This window comes from Equus przewalskii, chromosome X, assembly GCF_037783145.1.
Source record: "Equus przewalskii isolate Varuska chromosome X, EquPr2, whole genome shotgun sequence".
In the NCBI taxonomy this organism is placed as follows: Eukaryota; Metazoa; Chordata; class Mammalia; order Perissodactyla; family Equidae; genus Equus; species Equus przewalskii.
Genome location: NC_091863.1, coordinates 16,764,609 through 16,785,862, shown reverse-complemented (window position 1 = coordinate 16,785,862; position 21,254 = coordinate 16,764,609). Strand labels below are relative to the sequence as shown.

At 35.7% G+C, this 21,254-nt stretch overlaps 1 protein-coding gene and 1 long non-coding RNA gene across 11 annotated transcripts in view; one reads left to right on the top strand and one right to left on the bottom strand.

The window, feature by feature from the left end:
- Window positions 1-21,254, bottom strand: part of CNKSR2 (connector enhancer of kinase suppressor of Ras 2) — a 257,543-nt gene that overhangs the window by 10,454 nt on the left and 225,835 nt on the right. For 6 of the 10 annotated variants that reach the window (XM_070603414.1, XM_070603417.1, XM_070603412.1 and 3 more), the window contains one exon: window positions 488-1,814. The exons of the other annotated variants lie outside the window; for them this stretch is intronic. In XM_070603414.1, coding sequence (XP_070459515.1) covers window positions 1,810-1,814 — 5 coding nt within the window. In that variant the 3' untranslated portion in view covers window positions 488-1,809. Of the gene's footprint in view, window positions 1-487; window positions 1,815-21,254 lie in introns of those variants that run through there. 10 annotated transcript variants of the gene reach the window in all.
- LOC139080893 (uncharacterized) overlaps window positions 1-21,254 on the top strand; it is a 45,268-nt gene that overhangs the window by 789 nt on the left and 23,225 nt on the right. The window lies entirely within an intron of this gene.

Below are 21,254 nucleotides of genomic sequence, written 5' to 3'. Positions count from 1 at the left end.
CAGTGGTTGAATTTTCAGAATATTACTGTAGTTTTTATGACAAATAGTTCAGATGGCAAAATCTTGCATGTCCTTGGCATTGATTTATTGACCCAAAGGGAAGGTTCTTTGAAGGACAATCACAAACATAAATGACAGATTCTAGATTTACCCACAGAATTTAGAAAATTTAACTAATAGAGACATGGAGGTCAAGGTACTGGCTCCCAGGCAAGAATTCATTAAGGGGACAGTTTAAAACCAAAGCTAAGAGATGATTATATTTAAAAATTAATGTGGAGGCACCATATTCCTCAATGAGAAAAAACTAAAATTTTTCATATCATAAAATTTTACTATGACTTAAACAGGGAGAATGACCCAAGACAAGCCCACTAATATTAAATGCCAACAAAATGCTTTTTGATGGACTTCTACATACCAGAACCATCATTTTTATATATACTTAAAAAAACACATTAAAATGGTTAGAGCACAGAGGCAATTGTAAGGCAGATCAATGTGATTTTATTCACAACACAAATTCCATTTGTAAGAAAGAAGCATAGATTACTTCTCTTTAGAAAGATATTTACTATCAAGCATACTTAGCAAATTATTTAGCTATCTAAAAAGATCTAATACCAATTGGTCATATTTTTATTTTTAATTTATATTTTTACAGGTATTCACATTATGCAATACCACACACTGCGGCGACAGGAAGAAAAAAACATTTCCAAATACAATGTTAAATTATTTGTTCATTGCACAGTATGAAATATCCATTAATTAGCATTGAAATTATTACAGAGTATCTTATCCAACTAAATAAAGGAAATTTCACATCCACTACAGAAGAAAAATAAGCAATATTGAGCCATAGGGGACCCAGTTACATAGTATTAAATAATATCTGAAGCTAGTTTGAAAGACATCCAGACAAAACACCTTTTCAAAAGTGAAAACCACAGCCTATAGATTAGGAAACTTTTACAGAAAAGAATAGCTCATGCCTGTCCTATGAGACAACACCATTTGTATACAATTGCCAAGAAATAAGGAGAAAGTTAGGATTTTAGCTGAGGAATCTAATAAAGCCTGGCATGAGGAATTTTCTTCATTAGTGTCACCGAAAGCAGTCTCTGTGTTGCACCTGAATACACTTTATAATGGAATAAACATAGTAAGTTTCAGAGCAAGTTGTGTATACCTTGCCTTAATAGATTACACTTAATTTAGTACAATACAGCACGTCAAATTTTAAAAATGCAAAATACACAATACACAGAATTTGCTTCCTCTGCTTTGCCTTAAAGAGGCCACCGAAGAGTCCATTAAACAGCCAGGGTTTTCTAGTTATTGGAGCTGATCCCTCTCCTTTCCTGGTGTCAGGAGAACACAACTGAGGTGTCACCACACAGAGCCCTTCCCCAGTCAATACCCTTCCCCTTCTGTTCTCCCACAGAACCGGCAGTTTTCTGTCACTGTGCTCCATCTTGATTGGCTTTGATCTTATGCTAGTCCCAGTGTAGAAAGCTCGCATTCTTCTTATGAGTGGCCTGCCCCTCTTAATATCCCTTTAGGGAGGCCCCCAATCCAAAACACTTGATGGTCTAAGCTTTTTAAGTCTGTTTTCTGTTATAAACAGCAAGGACGAGGCCATTTTAGTTGCTTGCAAGAGGTTGATGCTGAGTCTGCGCCGTGCCGACTCTCTCCGATCTAAATTCTCTAAACATTAGCTTATCAATCTGTGAGTCCAATGGGTTGAGTGCCAACAGAAGTGGATCCGATTTGGCATGGAGAGGTTCTACCAACTCTCGCAGTGTATTAGCCTAATATGATAAAGCAGTGATACAATATGATGAAAGACCTGCGAGTGCCATTACTTCCAAAGCATATTAGTATTTGTATTAGAAATACCATCATGCAATACCCATGAAGAGGAAAGAGAAAAATATGGCTAGAATTGCATATGGTTTTAATACCATAATGTCTTTCTGTTGGCATGCAAGTCTACTTGGCCATAAATGGGACACTTTTTGTTTTAAGCTTGGTTATTTGAAAACGCCAATCTTATGTATACAAAATAATACACAGCGCAAATACATCTTTTCCCACCTCTATATTTATATATGCACACCTATAATTTTAATCAGAAAAGTTTGTTAAATGTATCCTCCATATACATGTAAAATGATCAATCTTTCAAGAAACTTAAACTATATTTCTATACAAGATCTTTCCTCAAATTCATCCATGGTCTACCTTCTAGCTAACAACCCTGATATATATGCTACCATGTGCTAATTGGTGAGCTAAAGAGTCCAGCTAGTGTGGCTCCAATGAGGAGGCCGAAGGCTGACCAATACAAAGGGAAGAGAGACGAAAAGCTCTAACAGGGTAAACGTGATGAAAGAGTGACTTTATATCTGAGCATAAGGCAGATGCCAAGGAGTTAAGAAACTAGAAGAGACTAAAGTTTCTGAATGACCTAGGAAACTAAGAACAATTAGGATAGAATAAAACTGTAGTCTCTTTTAGTTCATTTCATTTTGGACTTTGAGGAATCCAAATATTGTCACCAGGCACAAATCAGCAACATCCTGTAGTACCTTTTGAGTTATATCAAGAGGAGGGAACAGAGTGGGAAAGGGAACAGAGAAAGCATGTTGTTCATTACTACCTCCCTCGGAAAATAGGAAGGGCATGTGTCACCCATAACACAGTACCTAGAAAACAGGATGCAGCATGGTTCAGAAATGAGCAGAATTAATTTTTGTTCATCATATCATACCCTTCTTTTGCAGAAAAGGGGCTGGGAACTAAGTAATCTTCATATGTAGGTCAAATGAAACAAAAGACAACACCTCAGTTTTTAGAAAATTATAATACTGGAATGCTAGCTCTGGCTTCTATCACTTTGTTTCATAAGGTCATGAAATTTCAGATAGCAAAACCAGAAGCAATCTAACCTTGGGCACAAGGTCATTTCTAAGTTTAAACTTTTCCTAAATTATCTATGCAATTCAAACATTGTGTAAATTGTTTTGAACACATCCCTCCTTTCTCCTCAGAAACAACGTTACATGAGTGGTTTAATTTCTATTGCACTTAACCCACACTAAACCTGAACTAGAGCCAGATCAAGAGTCAGACTTGATGACGGGTAATCAAGTCAGGTTTAGTTACATTTACGACATTGTTTCCGTTGGGTTGCTGAATTATACTCCAAGATACTCAAAACACCTCCTCAGGTGAACGCCTTGTCAGAGTGCAGGATGGTGGGGGAGGACGGCTATTTCAAAATGGCTACAGCTAGGTCCCAGTCTGTATCTATTAGCATAAGAGGAGATACCTCCCCAAGGCAAGGTGTCTCTTCAACTAGTAGTGGTCAGGACCACTGGCTACCAAATCTCAGGGGTGGAGGTCTGCTTGTTAAACAGATTACTGGGCCCTACCCCTAATCTGTTGAATCAGAATTTCTGGATATGAAACTCAGGAATCTGCATTTTAAGCCAGCAACCCAGATCATTCTTGTGCCCACTGCAGTTTGAGACCTCCTGCTTTAGGCCAGTACACTGGGGTGGGCTACACTGTGGGTAGGGCTGGTTGGAGTGATGCCAATTTTTGTACTGCATATACAAAGAGTCTGTAAGTCAGAACCTTATAGTTGGGCACGTCACATAGCGTTTTATTTTCAGTCTAGTCTCATCACCAGTATAACGTTGTATGCAATAGCTCAAACATGTTATTTCAAGGCTTTTGCCAAGGAATCTGGTTGAAATATCTTGGTCTACTGAAAACACAGCAAAATGAAAGAGGCCTTGGTAAACTGCTTGAATAAATTCTTTAAAGCTATACTTGGATGTAGTGTTAAATAGTTCCTACTTATTTTTGAGGCAAACAGAACAACTATAAAGATACTTCTAGACTCAAGCCCATTGACCCAACTGTACCTCTTGGTGTGCACATTCAGAATCTCAAGTATGAGCAGCACTGGTGGGCCAGGAGGGTCAGATACAACAGAAGAGTACATGGCTAATCTACACGAAATCTCTAAAACACAAAAACAAACCTGCTTCAGAATGATACCGTTCCATGAAAGCCTATCTTTGACTTCTGTCGATCTTATGTGTCTTTAACTTTTTGCAAATCTTTTTCTGGCCCTCAACACTCTCGCCTTTTCTCTCCCTTTGTGTTTTCACTGGGCTTTCTCTCTCTTCCTATTTCTACCCTTCTCCTTTGTAGCTGACAAATTCATTTATCCCCATTCAAATAATTAAAAATATTCAAACCAGTTAAAATTATTTATTATAGGACTAATTTTATTCCTGTTTTTATAGGGACAAGTGGAAACTGCATGTTCCTTAAAAAGCAACAACAACAACAAAACAAATTATATGGCTCTTGATTGTTTTGTTTTCTTTTGGCCAATATCCTAAAACTATAAAAACATTCCCTACTTCCTGCTATAAAAATAAACATCACTATTTACCAAGCTTTTAACCAATTACATTTTGAAATAACGGCAACGTGTCTATGCTATCCCAGGAAAATCAGTAATGTTTCTGTTTGGCATATTACTTAATAAATATTTATTGAAATTCCACTCATCACTAAAGCTTCCAATTATGAGGCCACCAGCCCAGCTGGATAATAAGAAACAGATCCCGCGTCCCTGTTACAAAACCCCTCGAGATCTGAATGGTGGACCCAGATGTAATGCCATGTTGAGTCATGTAGAGGATGACTTATTCCAGTATGGATCCACTTTCCGTGCAAGCTCTTCACAGATTGAATCTTTATGTTGAGGAAGATGTTTCTTTCTCTTTTTGTTTTATGAATTTAAAAATCTCCCCACACCAAGGACCACTCAAATAATAAGCAGAAATATAAATTCTAGAAACGTAAGTTTTGGAAATGTAATCAGTCTTCTAACAGTGTACCTGCTAGGGAGGGCTGATGATCCTTCAATCAAATGCCTGAGGATCAGAATACAGGGTCAGGATGGAGGCATACACATTTACAAGAGAATGATTAAGTCTGAACACAAAATAGGTGAAAGAAATATTTTCCTTAATGAATGAAAGACAAAAAATATGTCAAAATGGAAATAAGAAGTGCTTAACCCAGAACAGCACGTTCAAAGATTCCTACTTCTGAGTTCTAAGAGAAAATTTGGTTTCATTTATTCACTTCCATTATCAGTGGGCCTGAGGGCAAATTTAAGGGCAAAGCCGGGGACTACTGGTCTTAAGCTGCCTGCAGATAACAAAGGTCATCAATGGCAGACATCCAAGCGTATCAATACTAACACTTGTGAAGCTCCTGGGAGAGTAGAATTGTTTTGTGCTTTTTATTTTATTTTTTGCTGAGGAAGATTCATCCTGAGCTAACATCTGCTGTCAATCTTCCTTTTTTTTTTTTTTAAATGTGAGCTGCTGCCACAACATGGCCCCTGACAGACAAGTGGTGTGGTTCTGCGCTGGGAACTGAACCTGGGCTGCCGAAGCAGAGCATGTTGAATTTTAACCTCTAGGCCATCAGGGTGGCCTTATTTTGTGCTTTTTAAAAAAGCTTATTTGTTTAACAGAAATATCTGGAGCCTCCCCTTCTTTGAAATGTATGTGTTCAGATTTAAGTTTTTCTTTCTGAAAAACAGGAATATCTAACACCACAAACTAGACAGTCAGTGATAATTACTTTTCTTCATGTAAGTATTGGAAAGAGTGGGCTGGTACCTTGCTTCAGAATGTTGGGACCAAGAGAGAGACTTGTTAATTGTGACTTGAGTAGTTATCTGTCCAAGTTTTGAGGGCCTATTTTCTCATAAAGGTTGAGTTCAAATAGAAAAGATATCAGATTTTTAAAAATGTTTGTTTGCTTATTTTTTATTCAATACCATAGGAAGAAGGAACTGGAATGTCTTTATTTTTATTTTATGAATGAAGAGTAAAATTTTCATGATAAAGCTTTCTTTTAAAAAATAAAGTCATCAATAGTAAAAAGTAATATAGTTTGTGCTTATACTTAGAGCACTTACGGAGATCTTTAGCAATTACAGGTAAAATAAAATATGTGATGAACCTAGCCACAGGCAAAACAGAAAAGGAAATACTGTTTCCAGATAATTAGAATGTTCTTCTAAATTGCCAAACCACAATTCCACCCTCTGTGTATAATTCACAGGAGACAGAGCATTTCCTTATGAAAATAGTATCTCATTTAATGTACCTTCTGCTATATTATGATCTTAGAGTGCATTTAGGACTTAATTAGTTATTATGAGTATACCACACTCTGGCTTTTTCTATCTGCATTAAAAACCATTATCTGAAATAAAGGCAGACCTAAGGTACCCTTTAAAGTAAGCTTATATATCAGCAACAATTGAAAAGGTCTTTTAAATATTTAATAGTCACAGAAAACTTAATATGTTCATTCAATTTACTATCAGTTTATTTTCAATGAAATGTATATAGATATTTCAGAAATATGTACTATGGAACTTTGCCACATTATATTGTCATCCCAAGTGTCACCATTCAGATTTTAAAATAGTCTAGATACACATTGTTCAATAAGGATTTACTATGGTGCTAACGTGCCTATGGGTATATACAATATTACACATAAATATCCAAAGATGATAGTCTGACCTCAAAGGGTTCACAGTATAGCTGTACAACTCCTTCCCCACTTCTGTCTTAAAATTTTATAGTTAAAAATTATCAATAAAATGAAGCTCTACTTTTTTAAGTACAAATATATACAGTCATATGTCACTTAACGATGGGGATACATTCTGAGAAATGTGTTGTTAGGTGATTTTGTCATTGTGCAAACATCATAGAGTGTACTTACACAAACCTAAATGCTATAGCCTACTACACACATCTAGGCTATATGGTACTAATCTTATGAGATCATCGTCATCTATGTGGTCCGTCATCGACCCAAACGTTGTTATGTGGTGCATGACTGTATATACACATATACAGATTCAATTATATGACTATAATGTAATTATACAATTATCCTAATAATGTATATTATTGTAATTATACTATATGTAATTACACTAATAATATATATTATATGGATATATTAATTTTAATTAATATATTTGGAATAGAAAATAAAAATACTTGATGTAGAAAGATCTCTTTGCCATCCTCCTATCTGCCTAAAAGCAAGACAAATTTCCCTTTGTGAAGGTGTTCCCCCTCTCCAATCCCACATTAGGAGAACAACCCTTATCACTGGAGACATAAAGCTGGCATTGAGATGGGTCTGCACAAACAAACCTTACTAAAATAACCCTTATCTTCCACTAGTTTCCCCCATATATTTACATTTCTACAATTTACCACCCTAAAAGCCCAAATCCCTTTTCCTCTGTCTTGTCACTTCTCCACAATTTATCATCCTTTGTTAAAATGGTATATAAGCCCACAGCTCTAATTGCTTCTTTGGGTCTTCACTTCTTTTCTATGAAGGCCTCTGTGCACATAAAAATTAAATGAACAGACTAAAATTTATATGCCTTTTCTCCTGTTAATTTGTCTTTTGTTAGTTTAATCTCTTTAAAACTCTCATTTCCAGATGAAATAGCTACAGAGGTAACATAGCTGAAGTCTGAGACATGAACCCACTATAGCAAATACACTTTTTTTTTTGCCAACTCAATACTTCAGAGATGAACAATGCATATTTTTAATTTATGAGAATTTCCAACCTCTACCACGACCTCATATGGTTATATTAAAAGGATGTAATTAAACAGATCATGTTCAGTCTGGATGATAATTGGTGTGAAGTAACTCAGAGATAGAACTGCCAATGGAGTGAACAGGTAAATTACATGTGACACACTTCATCTGTGACTGTGTCTGGTCTGTCAAAATGAAAAGGCAACTTGGGACCAACTACGTCTCAATTATTTTCTTGCCTATTTCTCTCAAAGGGTTCTTCTTTGGTCCTTCCAACCTTACTAGAACATTGTCTCCTACCTGATAAGCACTCTGAAAAGCAGTTCCAATCTCATCTGAACCTTGATCCACTTATGTGACTGGGTGGTAAAAATGTCTTCAGAACACTGATTATACTTCTATGACCCAACCTATTTAAATTTGCCCATTGCACTTGGCTTGAATTCTCCAAATTGGACATTCTGGTGGAATAACAGTTAAGGGTATCTGTACCTAGGCAGTTGGGGTTGTAAAGATACGCCTAGCATCAGGGGACATGAACAGACATTTCTCCAAAGAAGATATACAGATGGCCAATAGACACATGAAAAGATGCTCATCATCACTGATGATCAGGGAAATGCAAATCAAAACGACACTAAGGTATCACCTTACACCTGTGAGAATGGCAAAAATAACCAAAACAAAAAGTGACAAATGTTGGAGAGGTTGTGGAGAAAAAGGAACCCTCATACACTGATGGTGGGAATGCAAACCAGTGCAGCCACTATGGAAAACAGTATGGAGATTTCTCAAAAATTAAAAATAGAAATACCTTATGACCCAGCCATCCCACTACAGGGTATCTATCCAAAGAACTTGAAGTCAGCAATTCCAAAAGTCCCATGCACCCCTATGTTCATTGCAGCATTATTTACAATAGCCAAGACGTGGAACCAACCTAAGTGCCCATCAACTGATGATTGGATAAAGAAGATATGGTACATACATACAATGGAATACTACTCAGCCATAAAAAAGGATAAAATCGTCCCATTCACAACAACATGGATGGACCTTGAGGGTATTATGTTAAGTGAAATAAGCCAGATAGAGAAAGACGAACTCGGCATGACTCCATTCATAGGTGGAAGTTAAACATAGAGACAAAGAGAACTGATCGGTGGTTACCAGGGGAAAGGGGGGGTGGGGGGAGGGCACAAAGGGTGAAGTGGTACATCTACAGCATGACTAACAATAACGTACAACTGAACTTTCACAAGGTTGTAAACTATCATAATCTTAATAAAAAGTTAAAAAAAAAAAGATACGCCTAGCATGTTCACTCCATGAGAACCTGCTTATAGTAAACAGAGGACTTTGCCCTTATGTCCTCTGTCAAGCTACTGATCAACTAACTTGATTGTGGTCAGTAAATTTTGATGTTATGCAAATTGTGTTTTTACTGACCAGCTTTTTTAGTAAGTAGATGATCAACGGCACAGCTTCCTAATTCCTGAAAATTTGATCTAAAGTAAGTGAAGACATATATATATATTTTTTTCAAATTAACAGTAACCTAGATTTTTGTGAATTTTTGCTCTATAGAGTCCACCCTATTCTTATTTTCATACTAAATTCATATACTATCCTGAAAGTACTGCCAACTTGACTTTGGTGGAATTCTTTTCTTTTTTTTCTTGTAAGAATAGCATTCAGTATCAGCTCCAGTATCATGATATCCCTCCAGGCCAAATGAAGGGAAAAAGCGATACTGATCTGCAAAAGTGAGTAAAACACTAAATTCTTTTCAACAAGAGTACAACAGGTGTGTGGGTGCACGTGTGTGGGTTGTGAGTAGAGCAAAAAAAGGAGTGATTCTTAGGCTAAAAGTTTAAAGACACTTCCTCTCAGGCTGGAACACTGTTTATGAATGTAGAAGCTTCAAATGGACTTCTGCTTACTTTTTCTGACTGAGCTTACAATATCACAAAAAATTGCAATATTGATTTTCCCCCTTCAGTAACTTCTAAATGTTAATGCCTTATTACTAACCTCCTTGGCATACCAGCCTGACATTTGGGATCATTTGCTCATTAGCAACTTTGGCAAGGAAGAGCTGCTTTAGGGAGCAATGCCGACTGAATTTCTTAGCAAAAGGACAACCAAAAATACCTTTCCCAGCAAAGAAAGTGCCAAGAAAGGTAAAAAGAAAATTCAAGAGATAATTGTAAGAACCTAAAATTCTATCTTGACAGTTACTTATCAGAATTCATATTTTTCTTTACCTCAAAACTGTTATAAATCTAATTTCTCACCTTAATCAACGTTTCATATTCTCTATTTTTCAATCTACAATAATTACATCATAGACTATTCTCATAAATCCCCAGTGTTAAAGTCATCTGCATATTCTGATATTCAAATTTTTATATTTTTAGGTATTCAAAATGTATTGTGTATATAATAAGAAAAAAATTATTTTGGTAAGAAAATCACTTTAAAATCATGTTTGTTAGAAACAGAGCATGGATGTAAACAAATCAGCACAAACATCCATCTTAGCTAAAAACTCAGAAGATAGAATGAGTATTCATACTCAATCTTAGTTGTCATAGAAATTATTGGCTATTAACGTTTTAGACCAGCAAACTCATCTGGCATTTAGGATGGAAAACTATAGAATCTGAGAACATATGAAGAATATGTTCTTTTTTAAAATGCCCTATTATGAGTTTCATTTATTTCCCTCCTGACAAAATTGTATAGCACTGCCATTTTGAAGAAAGTAGTTAGAGATAAGCTGACTCTCAATGTTCTTATGGGAAAATACAAATGACTTTGCAGCTCCTGCAAAAGCTTTCCAGCTATATCTATGTTGAACATTTAGCATCACATGTTGAATTTCACGCTCACCAGCATAATCACAGAAAACTAGAATCATACTGGGACTTTGTTAGGGGGAGAGCTCCTTTTGCAAAATTCAAGTGTTTGAAATGTCAGAAGGTTCTCTGTATCATACAAGTTAATTTGCATTCAAATATAGCAATGAATTGCTAACTTTCTGCTAGTGAACAAAATAAAAAATCCAATTATACTAATAAATTTGTTTTCCATTTGTAAATTAATTAATTTACAGCACCTTTATGGTGCTGGCTTATTCATAATATCTTTTAAAAATTAAGGACAGGGGCCAGCCCGGTGGTGCAGCAGTTAAGTTCGCATGTTCTGCTTCTCCGCAGCCCGGGGCTCACCGGTTCGGATCCTGGGTGTGGACACGGCACCGCTTGAGAAGCCATGCTGTGGTAGGTGTCCCACATATAAAGTAGAGGAAGATGGGCATGGATGTTAGCTCAGGGCCAGTCTTCCTCAGCAAAAAGAGGAGGATTGGCAGCAGATGTTAGCTCAGGGCAATTCTTCCTCAAAAATAAATAAATAAATAAATAAATAAATAAATAAATAAATAAATAAATAAATAAAAATTAAGGACAATTCCATATTTCATTGAAGTCAGGCTTTTTTGGAATTCCTATTCAGTGATTTTATATTAAACAAGGACCATGCTGCCTTCTGTAGGGTGAAAAAAACCCATCAAACTAGAGTTGTGAATTTGTAAGGATGTGCAAATCAAGAGGTGAATTTTGGATTCTCAAGTTCCACTTAAGACTTCCTTACCATCTCTTGACTGGTGCCATTTGGCGGCAGAGGTGTGAGGTGGGACGGGGATGACATGACAGGACAGGACGGACATGGGATGGGACAACAATGACAGCAGCTATGGTGTAAATAGCATCTCCATAACAAATGTGATCATCAAAGAACTCTAGAACTTTTGGCCCTTTTTGTGATACGGGTATATGTATGTATGTATGTATATATGTATGTATGTGTGTGTGTGTGTGTGTGTGTGTGTGTGTAAATAAACACATTACTACCACAATAAAAGAAAAAAGAGAACACATTAGAATACAGTTGCACTAGTGTGTATGATCTTCCACAGATAATTCATCAACTCTACCCGGATGTGCTGTAGCTAGATTTATAGTGATAAATTACACCAATCCTTTCTTAAGGCCATGTATAGTTATGATCAAGGTTCTAGAATAACTTTTCTCATACTGACTTTATTGTTAGCAAGTGCAGAACTAATCTAAAAGACACCAATTTAGGACTTAGAAACAACTTTAGAAAATCCCAAACTAAAATTAAAAGCAGCATTTTAAGACCACCATGAAGTGTACCGTATATGTGTTTACTACTATTTAGGAAAACTGATACCTAATTTGAAATAAAACATTACTCCATAGTAATTGACTATATAGAATACACACCATAAATACACATAAAACCAGAACCTGACCAAGGAAAATGTCATGATGACATTTTCTTTCTCCTTATTGTAAACCTTCCTCACAGCACTAGGAAGCCTGTTTTCTCTTTGTGGAAAATCAATAAATACTTCAAAAGCAGAAGCAAGAACTCTTCTTTAACAAAACAATACACTTTAATTATAGAAGGCCTTGGTTCCCAAGGCTTTAGTTTTAGCCATACTAGGAATGGTTTCAGATCTTAGTTGTGTGGGCAGATCTGGTCTCCATGGTGATGAAAAAGTAAGCCTGGGAAGTGGAAAGATCTGTGGTACATTGCTCCCCATAGAAACAGACAAGCTGAAATCAAATGTAGCTTCTGCATTTAGCATCGACAAAGCCTGAAGCTCCAGTGAACTGGTACCTTACCTCAGGAGCTACCATGGCAATCTGCTAAGAAAGTTGGGTTACAGATACCCACATCAATTACTACCAAAATGTCAAATCAAAGGCCAGAACATATGGGTTAAAAGTAATAATTTATTCACTAGTTTTGAATTTGGTTTTCTTAAATAGGATCTAGGAGTTTAATAGAGGCATTGTTGTTTTTACAAAATATCATATAATCTAATTAGTATTCCTTTTTTAAAAAAGTTCTAAGAAATAGCCCAGAACAACTTTCACTCTTCTTCAATTTAGTGTATATGTTCTCAAGGCAAATCAATCTAGCCTCTTAGCTTAGTAATAACAAGGATTATGATGCTAACATTTGTGTTTTGCTTTCTACTTATAAAGTGCTTTTACATGTAATATTTTGAAAGAAGATGCAGAAAATGTAACAATTTCACTGGAGTTCATTTTGGTAATGAATTTTCATTTTATACCACATACTGCATACTACAAATGAGAAATTAGAAGTTGGAAGCAGATGAAAGTGTGAATGTTGCATTCTTTACTAGTTCCTTTCAGGGCACACAAATTGACTTTTCAGATTTGTAAGAGGTGCTAGGAAGCAATGTTTTTCAACGAGAAGAAAGACTAACACACAATACATCAGATTTGGCATCTGAGTAGGAACTGGGAAGATCAGTAGCACCTCCCAATTTTACTCTTAAATCTATTGCTTTTATACCCCTCCAACCCTCCCAAAAGATTAAAAAATAATTAAAAAATCTTTTACCTGATACCAAGGAAAAAAAAGGGCAGAAAGATATGGATTGTTTCTAAGAAGATGGATCAAGAAGAACTTAGAAGGAAAAACTGAAGTAATAATTTTGTTTGGCCATCACACAAAATACTTTTCAAATTGGTCTCAAGACTTAATCCTTGGGAAGTGTTTTTTGTTTAATATCACAATATTAACTTGGCACAAATTAGCTATAAAAGTAATCATGTCAAAGTTTAAAATACTAAGAGTTTTGACTCAAGTGGTGGAATTAGTTCACTGTTTATACATATCATGGTACACCAATTGGTTATAATTGGAAGGTACACTAATTATAATTTTTGGCAATAAAATGTAAATTAGTGTGTAGGTTTTTGCTTTATTTGATGGAGCATATTAATGGTGATCTTAACCTGCTATAATAAAACCTAAAAATTTTAGTTTCTTTAGGTCTAATATATATACAAAAAAGGGAAACATTTTGCAAAATTTTAACCTGAATTAAAATGATAGACCCGAGGGACAGTCAGTGCTTGAGAGCATTCACTCTGCTGTGCTGTCAGGATGTCTTTGTCTGAATCTCAGATCTGCTATTAACTAGTGGGGAGTCCTGGCTCATGTTACTTAAATTCAGTTTCCTTATCTAGACGATGAGGATAATAGTAGTATGTATTTACCTCTTAGGGTTGTTGTGAGGACTAAGTGAGTTATATTATGCAAGGGCCTTAGAATAGTGCCTTAGAATAGTTAGCACTCATTAAAAAGTGTTAACTATTATTTGTGGGTTCAATAAACCTACAAGATTTAAACAAAGTACATCATACTATAGATGTGTTGGTTTTACCTTAGAGAAGCCAATCCTATTTTAGTATTTTTTCCATGTGGAAAATATCTTCTCTTTCTACATAAAAAAAGAATAAGAGATTCAGATTTATGGGCATGCCTGGCTTTGCGGATCGCATTTCAAGTCCAGACTATGCAGCATATCTTTATAGAAAAGATAAATCACTAAAATGTCTTTCACTCAACAGACAGGTAGAGTCCATAGGAAAGATAAAGAGTTTTCCTGAGACAATAAAAGTAAAAGGACAAATACATATAATTCAATCATTCCATTCAGAATGTCCTTGAGATCATATTTAAAAAATTATTTTATTCAAAGATTGACCAGTCAATGATGCTGTAAACCTGACTAAAATGAGTTGAGGTTTACTTTAGAATGGAGGTAGCAAGTCAAAACATCTTCAATTTTCACTTTCTTATAATTCATGTTATATTCACTTAATATATTTCACTAAACAATTGAAATACATAATAAATCATATTAATATCAATAGGATTTATTTCCCACATCAATGAGTGTTTCTCTCTTGCCATTAGATAGCTTACTTTACATAATAATGTGGCAAAGTGTTCCAAAGTTTTTTCTTTTCCCTCAAGATGTAACCATAAAAAAGGGATATCGAAGAGTTGTTTTGAAATAAGTACCCTCTGTGTTGGATTCTAGCTGTCAAATCCAAAAACATCACACAGTTGAGCTTGTCAGCATGGTGAACCACGTCACTTCTGAAGTATTACAGCTCTCCTGGATTACACCTTCCTCTCCTTCTCTCTTCCACTATGTGTCTTCTTTGATCTCATCAAGAACACACAATCTCCTCCTGAATTCACTTGCTTATCCAATCGGGACCACTCTGACTAGACTCTCAACTCCCTCAACCCTCTTGGATACGCACTACCTATACACTGTCCAGTATTCAGCCATCTGCTTTCTTACTCCTGCCTGGCCACTCAGCATTGCTAGAGAAAACTGAGTATCTATGTTGATTGGCACCATTCTAAATTTGTGTTTTCTCACTTTCGGTCATTTAGGACTACTTGGCAGAGCTTTTATTAGTGCTTGGTTAGCTCAATTTCCAATTCCCCATTGGGGGTGCTCCAAGCTTCCATTAGACTCTTCAAGCCCTACTTCTCTACCTGTGGATCTTCCTTTGAGCATATCACTTATTGCCTCCACATTTGCAGAGGGGATATAATATCTCTGATCTGGACTGCTGAAATAGTTTTTTAACTGGTTTCTCTATCACTTGTATTCTTTTATACCAACGCATCTTCTACACTGCCATCAGTGACCTTTCTGAAACTTACATCTGAGCATGTCATCTTCCTACTGCAATCTCCAAGGGCTCTCCATCATGTTTTTTGGGATATAATCCAAATTTCTGGGCAAGACCGTCACAATTTCGTTCTAGCATAATTTTTTGGTCTCATCTCTACTAATCTATACTATATGCCATATTTCTCTAACTTATTCTTTTCCTTCATTTCTGCCCTTTCTGATGGTATTCTTTTTTTTTATCACAGAATGTAACCTCCTTTTCTTTTCCTCCTGCTGAAATCTTACTCATTCAGCTTAAACGTCATATCCTCTGTAAGGCCTTGTCTGATTTCACAAGGTAGAAATAATTAAGACATCTTAAGTGCTTTTGTTGAACTTAACATGTTCACCTTCTAAAACACTTAATACGCTGCACTGTTATATTTGGATGTATTTCTCTCCCATTAGACGACAACACTGATTCTGTGATTTTCTTTCAATCTTTGTTTTTCTAGCACTTAGAAGAGTAGGTACTCAGGACATTGTGGCTGCTTCATAAATATTACTGGAATCGAATTAAATCACTAAAATATATTTTAATTTAATGTCTAAGTATATGAGGTGCAAACTGCACACTGTAATTCTATTAAACAACTGGGTAAAATGCTTTGTTGTTTTTAGTGCTGTCGAGTTGATTTCGACTCCTAGAACCCTGTGTCCAGCAGAGTGGAACCCTGCCCAGTCTTTCTGCACCATCCTCTTGCCTTCTCATGCTATATCAGACAATGCTCTGCTGCTCTTCGTAGGTTTTCATGGCCAATTTTTTTGGAAATAGGTGGCCAGGTCCTTCTTCGTAGTCTGTTTTAGTCTGGAAGCTCCACTGAAACCTGCTCACCATGGGTGATCTGCTGGTTTCTGAAATACTGGTGGCACAGCTTTCAGCATCACAGCAACATGCAGCCACCACAGTATGACAACCAATAGATGGGTGGTGTGGTTTCCTTCCCGGGAAACAAACCTGGGCCATGGTGGTGAGAATGCCTAATCTTAACCAGTAGACCACCAAAATGCTTTACCTCACTAGATTTTAAATTTTAGCAAGAAGATCTACTTCAAGTCTTTGATGTGAACTTGTGGCAGAGGGGGGAACCTTAGGAAGACAGGTCACGGAGGTCAAAAAATGCTATTTATGGCACTGCTATGTCAAGGAAGAATGATCTAGACCTTATATGAATTGATAGGCTGACCACTGCTAAAGGGTGCTTTCTTTGGACGACTTAGATTGTCAAGTTGTCATTCATATTAGGACAAGGGGAGTCAAAATCTTACTAAGACTCAGGATGAGTTTTTAATTATAAATATAGCCTATACATACACTCTCTAAAGGTCCTCTGTGACAGAATCTGATTAGAAGGAACTACCCTGCTACCTTGGGGAGATGTTAGAAGGGATTGCAGACAAATTGCTTGATATGGGTTTACTGCTATGTCCAGAACTTAGTCCTTCAGGAAGATTTTGAATGGCTAGGTTTCTGTACCACATGGATCAGGCAAAATAGATACCATTATGACATAACCACAAGTTACTGTTTTAACACTTTAAAATGCCATATTACATATTTATTCATCCCTGTATTTCCATAAAAATATTGAAAATTTAACAGAAAAAGAATAGCCAAAATTTACCCAAAGATTTGAATGATATACCCATTTGTTCATTCCTTTCTAACTTTTAAAATATAACATGTTTTTATTTTAATAATCATTTTTGAAAACCAAGTTGAGCTCGTTTCAATTCTAAATAAAAATTCTCCAATCACTAAAAATACTTCTTATAATATCACTGGATCAATAAAGTGGCTTTTCTAAAGATTCAGTCATCTCATTAGAGACAATTATAACATAGGAATTAGTTTTCTACCTTTCTCAAACCTAATGGCTTATATCACTCACACTTTCCTGTGATTTAATTGGGCAATAACCACCTGAATTACGACCTATTGAGGGTAATATACAAGCATGTCAGATAGCTGCAATCTAGGACAAGCTCTGATTTTAGAAGTTAAGCAATAACTAGAATAAAAGTCTGGTTAGGTAGGAAAATTAATACATCATAATTCTACTTAACTTGGAAACCAATGGAACAAGCCATGACAGAAAACTTAAGGGCAGCCTATTCCTTTTGATATCAGAAAAGGATTCCAGATTGCTCCTATTCTTTAGCTATAAGAACTATAACTTCATAGGCACAATTCTCATCATTTTAACTACACTAAACTTAGTTACAAATACTGATACAATGTTCTTGAGTTTTTAGTCATTTAGGGCTATAGGCCCTGTTAAAAACATCCAGTCTGGGGGCTGGCCCAGTGGCACAGCGGTTAAGTTCGCACGTTCAGCTTCGGCGGCCCGGGGTTCTCTGGTTCGGATGCTGAGTGCAGACATGGCACCGCTTGGCAAGCCATGCTGTGGTAGGAGTCCCACATACAAAGTAGAGGAAGATGGGCATAGATGTTAGCTCAGGGCCAGTCTTCCTCAGCAAAAAGAGGAGGATTGGCAGCAGTTAGCTCAGGGCTAATCTCCCCTCCCCCCCCCCAAAAAAAACCAGCCCCAGTTTATGATTGCTTTTATGATCCACTATTGGGATGACACCCAAGTCCTGCTTAGCAGGCTTTTGATTGTCAAGTAAAACAAACTGCATTAAGTCTTTTTTCTTTCTTTCTTTTTTTTTGAACTTAAGACACAGAGTGAAAGAGAATAGCTCTCTGCATTTTGTGAAAATAGTTTATTAACTGGCTTAATGCTCCAAGTTTGATGTGAATTATCTCAATATACTAAAATGACAGTTCTGACTATTGGTAATGCATAGGACTTCCTTACACATTCAGAAACTGAAGACTGATTTGATGCCACCAGTGGAAATATTATTGATGCTTAAACAGTGAGTCATTCATGTAATTTGGCTGTCTCATTATCATAGTTGGGGTGTATTTATTAAACTCTAACAACCTGAAAGTCATTTATAAACTCACTGCTCAAAATAATAGGTAGAATTGCTAAATTTTAGCTGGAATTATAGAATAGTTTATTCCATTCTTTTTTACTCTCTACTCTATAATTGGTCAGAAACCAATTTTTGGACATCTATGTCTTTCTTCTTCCAACAGTATGCAGTATTTTGTAAGCTATAAATCCCCAAAATAATTTTACTATTTATTTAGTCTGGGTTCCATGATAATGAAGTAGATGCTATAAACCTTGTTTAACACACACATGCTCAGAGAACTATAGGCAAGTAATTTTTGAAGGGCTAAATCGAGTTAGTTTGTTTATTTTTACCATCAGCTATGTTAATTATTCAGATGGGAGAGATATATTACTGGCTATGTGTGAAAATCTCAAGGAACATGGACAATGTAGCTCAACACTGCTTTTCATGAAATCAGACATTATGAAACCTTACCATGTATTCTCTAAAAATTATAATAAAAGAGACCACCTTGAAGAAATATCCTTGTCTTTCAAAGACAGGCAGCATATATCTAGGACAAAACACGTTATAGTAAGATAATCTAATAAACAGAAATACTAAAATGTTACCCCATAAGCTTTTTAGAGCAGAAATTGGTAGTACAGTTTTTTACTACCAAGACATTATTATTAAAAGGGCTTAACATGGAGAGGTTTGAATGCAACTTGTTTCTTTAATTTGGAGTTATAATTTATAGGAGATGTGAGTTGGGTTACAGCGTAGAAATGATAATTTTTAGAAACTACCGAATGCAGTTGACCAAAGAATATGGCTGATCAGGGATAAGACTCCGGTCTAAAACAACAAGTTACTAGAAATATTTCCTTACTTTTACTAGATTCTGTAAACAGCCAAGGTCTATATGGTTTTAATACTCTATCTAGGCACATTTTGGTATTGATCGAAACATGTAAGAACAAAGGATTAAAAATCCTGCAAACTGTCCTAATGAAATCACCTAATTTTTATAGCTCCAGTTTTCCAATTATTTGCAGAATAAAAGCTGGTGGATCAGTTTCTGTGAAGTCTTCTGAAGATGAAAAAATATAAAACAATATAACCTGAGCTCCAATATTTTTTGCTTGTCACCAATATACTAACTATAGGATTTAATGCATTAAAAATGAGATTAATACCTGGAAGTACTTACTGCATGCATTAAAACCATGATAATTTCATGTCTCAAAAATATAAAGAAATGAGGAAAATCTATTTGGGATCTAACACTGAACAATGGGGAAGAATTAAGTGGCACTCTAGATATGAAGGGGACAAAAAGAAACTCTATAATTTTGTTTATTGTTCTTGTTTTTCTAGTGGGGAGGAGAGACAACACATAGTTGATATGGACCCTAAAAAATAAGAAAATGATTTTACAACTTTAGACAAATTTTTCAATGATCAGTAGTTTTAAAAAATGATATTCTAGTAATACAAACAAACTCTCCCGATGAGAGAGGGAAAGGAGACGCAGCTGAAGTCAACGTAGTCACAAGGAGATTCCTCACAAAGAGCTTTAGTTTAAGGACGGTTTCTATAAAAGATAGAAGAGGCTACTAGAAATGAACAAGCAGAAAATACCAATTGCTTGTAAGAAGAGTGTCAGGAAGGCAAATGTTTAGCTGAGACTTGTGAAAAAACTGAAGATAGAAAGAGCTTTTTTAAAAAAATTGTTTTACAAAAAAATAAATGACAAAAGAAAGTAGAAGCATATGGCTTCAATGATATTTTAGGCTTTTCCTGCAAGGAGAAAAGTCTTCACACTAGGAAATTAAAAAAGAAAAACTTCTTGAGATAAGGGACTACTAAGACTCACTTTGTGGTCTCTTTGAACTAGCAGAATAATCTTAGGAACTGAATGAACTTTTTTGGAAATTATCTTAGGGCCACTATCAGAATGCCTTGAGACTTACTGCTTCAAGAGAGAGTTCTCTCATTGAAACAAACAAAACTCAGCATGGGTTCTACAGAGAAAGCAATGATAAACCCGATATAGATACATGGTAAAGTTTTAGAACAGACTATGTTTGGGAGGAGTTTCATTTTGTAATTTCCACCAAAGAACCAACATGGATTCAATAAAAATGAAGCATTTTAAACTGGCTTTTTTTTCTGGACAGTATCTCTAGGCTGGGAGACAAGAGGAAAGCCAAGGGCAGTGTGTCTTGCATCTGATGAAATTTTGCTTGATATCCTTATGAATAAAGTACCGTAATATGGACTGAATCATATTACTATTAAGTGGATCCAGATAAGGACTTTGAATGATTGAAAGAAATTAACATATAGTTTCAGATTGAATGCTGTAAAGCTCTGTCCTTGTTCCTTTCTTTAAAAGGTTTTCTTTAACAATGTTCTTTCCTTAATCAGTGAAGCAGTTAAAAACAGAGAAAGAATGCTTAGAATGTTGGAGGGGTATTCAACAATAGGAGAGATGATTAATATCATAGATGATAAAACTGAGATTCCAAACTTTCTTAACAGGATCGAATACTGCTGGGTGAAACCTGCGAAGTTAAAACTTTAAGAGAGATAAATATAAATAGGTGCATTCAGGTCAAAAAATAAAGTAAATAAGTGTGGGATGCTATTTACGACTTGGTAGCATTAAAGCATTATATATGAGCCAACAGTGAGCAGGTTAAAACTAATTTTAATCATGTCAACAAAAGTATGGTGTCTAGATCACTGTAATAGTTCCAATACACTTGGCATGGCAACACTAAAAAGAAACAATGTGTACAGATGAGGGTAACCAGGATAGTGAGTTATCTAGAACTCATGTCATAGGTATAAAGTTAAGTATAAGGTATAAAGTATATAGTCTGAGCTGACTAGGTACACTCAGCTCAGAGATGAGACAACAAATTATGTTTGAGAACACAATTCCATTGTATAGTTCTGGACATGTACAAAGTGCAAAGCACTATGGTGAAAGCAAAGGTAAGGCCATTATGCTGAAGAGAACCATAAAACCTTAG